Source organism: Branchiostoma belcheri, unplaced genomic scaffold (assembly GCF_001625305.1).
Source record: "Branchiostoma belcheri isolate BF01 breed outbred unplaced genomic scaffold, Haploidv18h27 scaffold190, whole genome shotgun sequence".
NCBI classification, from domain to species: Eukaryota; Metazoa; Chordata; class Leptocardii; order Amphioxiformes; family Branchiostomatidae; genus Branchiostoma; species Branchiostoma belcheri.
Window position 1 is genome coordinate 113,195 of NW_017803380.1, and position 7,893 is coordinate 121,087.

Here is a 7,893-nt window from a genome sequence, read left to right on the forward strand (position 1 = left end):
GGTAGTGTTATTTTACTCTTACATGATATCATTAGCTTTTTTTTTCCTTTCGAAGGTCAGTCCTACACCGTGGGTGCGACTTGGCAGACCCAGTACCAGGCATACAACCTCACGAGGGACGTGCCTAAGCTAGGTACTCATTTTTACGGATTGTGAACTATACCACAAAGAGAGAGTAGATCTTTATAATCTGATACAATCTATGTTCCCCTTCTTTATACATCTAAGCTGTACAGATAAATTTATATTTCTAATGAGCTTAGACAAACCTTCTGTATTGAAACATATCTCTGTTCTTACATTTTTGCCATTACTAAGAAACGAGAAGAAACCGAATTTACTTGATTGTAGCTAGCGCTACTTGAGGATGTATGTATGTAACATTATCTATATTCCATCCTTTTTTTGTGACCTGTACTTAACCCAGTGGGTATGTGTGTACAATAAAGGTCTTCATTCATTCATTCATTCATTCATTCATTCATTCATTCATTCATTCATTCATTCATTCATTCATTCATTCATTCATTCATTCATTCATTCATTCATTCATTCATTCATTCATTCATTCATTCATTCATTCATTCATTCATTCATTTACACCTGAGTGAAGTGAGGAAAGTCGTGTAAATTGTCTTTCCCAAGGGCACAAGATCGGTGACAACGTGTGGTTCGAATCTGGGGCTCCAGACCGAAGACGTTACCGCTACGCCACACGACCACCATGTTAGGCCATGTTGATTTCATTGTATGGATGAAATCCTCTGGGAACCCCAAAACTGATGCGAGCGTGCGAATAAAAAAAACGTTTGGCCCCAAAAAAGTTGAGTATGCTATGGCGAATACTTTACTCTTCAAAGACATTGGTATTGGTTTCCAATATCTTTTTGCAACGTACGGTACATATTTGCTCATTTTGAAACTGTTCGTACATTTACAGTATGGTCTTTTTTTAAACGGCCGAAAGTTCATGCGCGCGCGCATGTCATCCATATAATCCAAATTAATAGACATGGCCGGCCATCTTGCCCCTTACAAACATTTCTCCCACTGTTATTACAAATATTAATTTCTCTCATTTGTCGTATAAATAAATAAATCTATGTATACTGGGAATGTATATGTTTCTATGTATACATAGTAAGCATGCACTAACAAAAAAACAACAACAAACGCTGTTCTGTTCAATCACCACAATTTTTATTCAAATTAAGATAGCGTGTCAACTTGTGTACGAGATTGTAAGAAAGTGTGTCTATCTTGCTACGTTATAACCAACAAGGAAGTTTGAAATCGTTACAATCTTACATGTATATGCTTGATTTCAACCAACGACATGCGGGCAATGTTCTTATGTCATTTGTGAAGATATCATTTCGGGCAATCATTGAAAAATGCCATTTGGTCATTGTTTCTTTGCAAAGCACCCATCACTAAGTGTTATAGCTTCTGTAAAGCGACGGTCACAACCCGCCCTACGTGCTTTTTGTCCGTACGTTTTTTGGGAGGCAACGTCTGCTACGTTTTTTCTGAAAACGTAGGGAAGGAGTGGCGTCGACGCACGTCACTCGTACGTCAATCGCACGGTTGCGCAAGGTTTAAGAGTGTGGTCTGCACGTCACGTCTGGCCGGGAGCGGTTGCGTGCATCGTACGTTGCGCAAGTGGTAAGTGAGTTGTACGTGCTTACAACGTACGATCTCTGTGCGATTGCAACTTTACCGTAAGGAGGCCGTACTCACACGTGCGTCTTTCATACGGTACGTACGGGGCACGCGCGTCGCCCGTACTCGCACGCACGGGTGGTGAATCCGTAGACCGCACGCAGAAAAAAAATTTACATGCACTTAAAGTTCTACGGCGTGTCTGCGTGCTCCCAAATCCGTAGGATTCCGTACGGAGGTGGTACTCACCACGCACGGATGCCCTACAATTGCCCACGTTTTTGCACGTAGACAGCACGCAGAAGCACGTCCGGCGGGTTGTGACCGTCGTTTAACAGTTCATGCACCTCAAATGCAAGAGAAAGAAAAAAATTCTACTGTTATTTATCTAGCAACCTATAATAAAACCTAGGCTTCCTTTTAATCCACACATTATCACCTAATTTTTACTATTGCATACGAAGCAAATCTACGTAAACATATGCAGACTCATACAAAACCTATTTCTATTGGGCTTAAAGCCTCGGTCACAACTCGTCGTACGTGCTTTTTGTCCGTACGTTTTTGGGAGGCTACGTCTGCTACGTTTTTTCTGAAAACGTGGGGAAGGAGTGGCGTCGACGCACGTCACTCGCACGGTTGCGCAAGGTGTAAGAGTGTGGTCTGCACGCCACGCCTGGCCGGGAGCGGTTGCGTGCATCGTACGTTGCGCAAGTGGTCAGTGGGTTGTACGTGCTTACAACGTACGATCTCTGTGCGATTGCAACTTTACCGTAAGGAGGCCATACTCACACGTGCGTCCTTCATACGGTACGTACGGGGCACGCGCGTCGCCCGTACTCGCACGCACGGGTGGTGAATCCGTAGACCGCACTTAAAGTTCTACGGCGTGTCTGCGTGCTCCAAAATCCATAGGAGTCCGTACAGAGGTGGTACTCACCACGCACGGATGCTCTGCATTTGCCCACGTTTTTGCACGTAGACAGCACGCAGAAGCACGTACGGCGGGTTGTGACCGTAGCTTAAGATGTAACCCTAGCATTCTGCCATAAACAGTATAGTAACCCCACTTCTGTAAAATAACCAAAAGCTTACACAAGTAACAATAAATCTCTAACATTACGAACCTTGGTTTACCAACTTCCTATAGATGTAAACAAAAAAGTTATTATTCATATCCAATCATACACATCCCTAATCATCATTACTGAGTATGAATTATAGTATACGAGACACCAACGTCATTCATTAATATAGAAGAGAAAGTTAACGTAGGTTACGTAAAGCAGGCCTGTCGCGTAGCTAAAGCAACTTTTTGCACTAGTACTACACATGCGATGCGAATCTAAGTATTCATAATGCTGCCACCTTTAATTTCTATCCCTGTCACATATATGCATGTACCTAAAGTATAACAGGAGCAAAAAAGTACGATCCTACCAAATCCTAATTGAGGTCAAGAAAAAAAAACCTACATTTTGTACCTAACCATTAACATAATTAGTCATCATCGAATAATAGCATACCAGACACCAACATTAACATAGAACTTAAGGAGATGTGAAGAAATAAAACGTTGCCATTCAGGGCGTTTTCATCCTCTCATGCTAGGCGCAACGCTTCTATACACCAAGCAACATCTTTGATATAACCGGCTTTGATATAACCGGCTTTGATATAACCGGCTTTGATATAACCGGCTTTGATATAACCGGCTTTGATATAACCGGCTTCTCACTGCAAAGCAGACTCTCTCTCTCTCTCTCTCTCTCTCTCTCTCTCTCTCTTGTTGTTAGGGAGGGGGGGTTACCAGCCAATCACATAGCTTCTTGACCGTAAGAGGCAACGGGATTGGTTAGTAAGTGATTGGCTTAGAAGGACAGGTTGTAAGTCACAGTAACTAGGACGGTTGCTTGGTATATGCAGATGCTGGGGTCTAGCATGAGAGGATGGGATTTTAATTATCTGAAGACTTTTTGAAGATCATCACAGCAGATGGAGTGAGCCGCCGCGTCCTCACACCACCAGCCGCTAGAGCAACAGGTCCGGCCGAGCTTCAATCCACAGTAGCCTCTAGATCAGAATTTACCTAAACAATATCGATAAAAAAGAAGGAATCATATGTCAACATTAGCTAAATGTCAATATTCAATAACGACAATTAATAATAAAGAGAATGATTTTAAACCATAAGTTTATTGCAAATTCTTAAAGGTAATTTAAGTACAATCAGTAGCGCGTAGTGCAGAACAAAAACCATGAATAGAGAACAGTATAACATATGACTATTATAGTTTACATGATAATGTCGCCAAGGAAGGGGGTAAATTTAAAAGGGGGTAAAATCACGTGCACGTACGACTGTTACATGCATTTGACCACACACCAGTTAATGCCTTTGAAAGTATACATGATGTCATAATCATGTCAAGTAAATGTATACGTAGTGAAAGCCTACCGGCAAATGCTTGGACCTCACACAGGCTCAGAATTCGCTTGTACCCGGGGAGACGCACGCCCACGTACCGTCCCCACATCCCCGGGCAATTGATGGTGATTTTCTGCTGTCCCAGGTCCTCGATTCTATGGTTGCCACCGCACTTGGGGTTCAGGCTCACCTGGATGTTTTTTTTTTTTTTTAAATTCAGAAAAACAATTATACAAATATAAAAATACAGACTAAGTGTCAGTAAATCCTATAGCTTCAGTGCACGGTGAATCAGTAACGCTTAGCGTCAAGTTACTATCTTCAATGCACAGTGAACCAGTCTAGCTTCAGTACACAGTGAACTAGTAACGCCTGAGCTTCAGCACACAGTGAAACAGCAGCACCTAGCTTCAGTGCACAGTGAACCAGTAACACATAAAATACACAGTGAACCAGCAACACCTAGCTTCAGTGCACAGTGAACCAGTAACACATAAAATACACAGTGAACCAGTAACACCTAGCTTCAGTGCACAGTGAACCAGTAACGCCTAGCTTCAGTGCACAGTGAACCAGTAACACCTAGCTTCAGTGCAAAGTGAACCAGTAACACATAAAATACACAGTGAACCAGTAACACCTAGCTTCAGTGCACAGTGAACCAGTAACACCTAGCTTCAGTGCACAGTGAACCAGTAACACCTATAGCTTCAGTGCACAGCAGTGAACCAGTAACACCGGGCTTTAGGACTTAGTAAACCTGGTTTCAGTACATATTCAGCCTGTAGCACATAGCTGTGCATGTAACACCTAGCTTCAGTGCATAGTGAACCAGTAGCATCTAGCATCTAGCTCACCTGTGTGTTATTGCCGATGTGGATGTTGAAGTCGTTGATTCTATCCGAGCAGCAGTCCATGCGGTTCCAGATGACCACCCTGTGAAAATGAAAGACGAAGCAATGCTAGTGGAACAACCGTTGTTAATCTGGGATCGTGTGACTCGACTTGGAACCTAGCGGCCCCGGGTTCGAGTCCCGACATGCCACCGATCTTGTGCCCTTGGGGAAGGCACTTCACACGACTTTACTTCACTCAGGTACAAATGAATATTGTATTGTCATCTGTGTTGGTGGTGGCATTGATATAAGGCCACAGCAAGTAATTTTTCTGGATGACATCAGCGCGCGCATTGATATTTGCCTGAAAAAACAAACAAGAAATTTTGTTGCCCTCTATCTGACATTAGTCAACATGCCGAAAATGGGCAAAGATGTCTCTTCCATGCCGACATGTGGATGGCAAATAAAAATAGAGGAGACAAAACAAGACTCTGATTTATTGTTTACTTTGATTCAGTAATGTATTTTATATGCGATATCGATGTTCCCACTGAATCAAAACCATTTGTACAACGATTGAAACCTTTTATTTTTCAGTGACAATGAATTTTGTAATATTTGCCAGTCTTCTTCTTCTTTTTATCTTCAAGTTGGCAGACGTTCTGTTCATCGTCGATGGGCTCGTCCGTGTGCGGCCAGCCCAGGTTTACTCCAGCAGAGTTTCCCGCAGGTTGTGCAGGTGAAAGCGGATGTTGAAGAAGGATCGTGTCTTTTTTGCCTTCTTGTGGTCTCATTTCGGACCAGGTCATTTAACACAGACATTTTCCAGTTTCTTGGCACCTTGGCGAAGTGCGCCTTGGCTAATTTGCCAGTAAACATAGCACAATATAGGTACCATCTCTTGTTTCAAAAAGTTTATGTCAAAATTTGAAAATGTAGGAATCTCCTCTTTTTGGCCCGCCTTTGTATTTTTCGCCTTATCGCATTAGATTTGGAGTCTGTGAGGGATGCCATCCATAAAGTTTACCAGCTGTTGCCTAAGTAGAAAAAACTAGAGTGTGTCGTCACCACGTCCTGTGATTACAAGTTGGAATATTTAAAAAAAACGTTTGCGTTTGGAAGGCCGCAAAAGACTGTATCAAATTGACCAGGTAGTATCTATTACCTTAGACATTATTCATTGGCCACGGTGGCTAATGGACACGTATCTGGCCAATGGATACTGCCTTGCCACCGTATGATCTGATTGGAGATTAAACTGTTGTGTCATTGGCATCGTGATGACTAAATTGGCTTAGTATGGTAGTATTGTTTTGTAAGTTGTATTGTAAGTTTCCTTAGTACGGTAGTATTCTTTTAAATGACAGAAACGGCCCTGGGGCGTTTTTAGCAATTTAGTCATATTAGCACAGTTAAAAGGACAGTGAACAAGTAGGGCACATGTGCATGAAGACATCAAAATGTTAGCTTTTTTAAAGAGCCAGTGTGACTTTTAAGTTGCCCCGTGTTGCGATTTAGATTACATTCACGGTACATCACATACTGATGACTATAAGAGTGGTCAATTCCAAAACCGTGGGATTCAACAATCCACGATCTTTGAATATACTAGAACCGGGTGGTAGTGTTTTTTTCCACTGGTGTTATAGAATACTTGGAAACCATTATCCTGAGAAAGAGATGGAAATGGATAGGACATGTACTGAGAAAAGATCCGAATCACTTAACAAGAAAAGCACTACACTGGACATCTGAAGGAAAAAGAAAGCAAGGACGAACTAAGATCACCTGGCGCAGAACAGTTGCGAAAGTACTGAAGAACTTTGGCCACACCTGGGATACCATCCAGAGAGCAGCCCAGGACAGAGGGAACTGGAGAACCTTTGTTGCTGCCCTACATGCCGGGACTGGCATTTAGAGCAGTAAGTAAGTAAGTAAGTGATAAAATACAAGTCTCGATGGAATTAGAGATCTGGTAAAATGTGGCTTCTACAAGAAAAGATCGTAATCAGAGTCTTTTCTGGTAGAGATTGCAATCATCTGGCGGCCTAAATCACAGTGTTTCAGCGCCAGCCACGCATCACTATTCAAGACGGGTACGCATTAATCTCCAAGCAGATCCTAGGGTGGCAAAAGACAGTATCAAATTCGCTAGGCGATATCCATTGGCCAGAGAGGGAAAAAACGTCACCCAAAGGATCTAGGATCTACTTGGAGATTAGGCACGCATCACTTTCCAAGATGGTAAAACTTTGAACTTTATTCCAACACAAAAATTACACAGAGATCAAGTTTGGAGCGACCAATGTCGCCTTAATCAGGGCAATTAATGACCAATCACTTTACAACGTGATCTCGCGAGAAACACGTGACCTTATTGACACGAGACTGCTGATACGTGACGTAAGCAAATGAAACGTACCAGGGCGTTTATATCGTCCACCATCTGTATTAAGTGAAGGCTAAAGTGCTCTGATATATACACTGAGACCACTGCGTACTGCTAATGAAGACGACAGTGGTCGATGAAAATTTGATTTCTGTATAATGTGTGTGTTGGATTAAAGTTCAACGTTTTACTATGATTACTACCAACACAGATGAACTTCCATGGTACATTTTTAAGATAGGCACCCACCTGCCAATCTGCATCGGTTGTCCCAGATCCACCCACCAACTCGGGTAAGGCTCTCCGGTGTCTAACTTGGTGTGAGAGCAGGAGCTAGACTCAAAGTCGCCGTCGGTGATCCCGTCTACGGCCCGGCTAGCAGGTCCAGTTCCGGTGCTGCTTTGGTACGCTGTCTTACCCATGGCGACATTGACACCTGTTCCAGACGGGAGAAATATTGCTTAACGATGCACACCCCAGTTCTCCGTGGTAGTCCGTTTTAAAATAAGTGAAGAAAGTGTTTTGAGGTTTTGAACTGCCACAATAATATATATATATATATATATAGGTTTGAG

At 42.6% G+C, this 7,893-nt stretch overlaps 1 protein-coding gene across 1 annotated transcript in view; it reads right to left on the reverse strand.

Moving 5' to 3' along the window:
- Positions 1–7,893, reverse strand: part of LOC109468070 — a 39,290-nt gene that overhangs the window by 1,421 nt on the left and 29,976 nt on the right. Inside the window, exons 23-25 of the mRNA XM_019766302.1 lie at positions 7,568–7,754; positions 4,948–5,026; positions 4,121–4,280 (exon numbers count right to left, since the gene is read on the reverse strand). Coding sequence (XP_019621861.1) covers positions 4,121–4,280; positions 4,948–5,026; positions 7,568–7,754 — 426 coding nt within the window. The remainder of the gene's footprint in view (positions 1–4,120; positions 4,281–4,947; positions 5,027–7,567; positions 7,755–7,893) is intronic.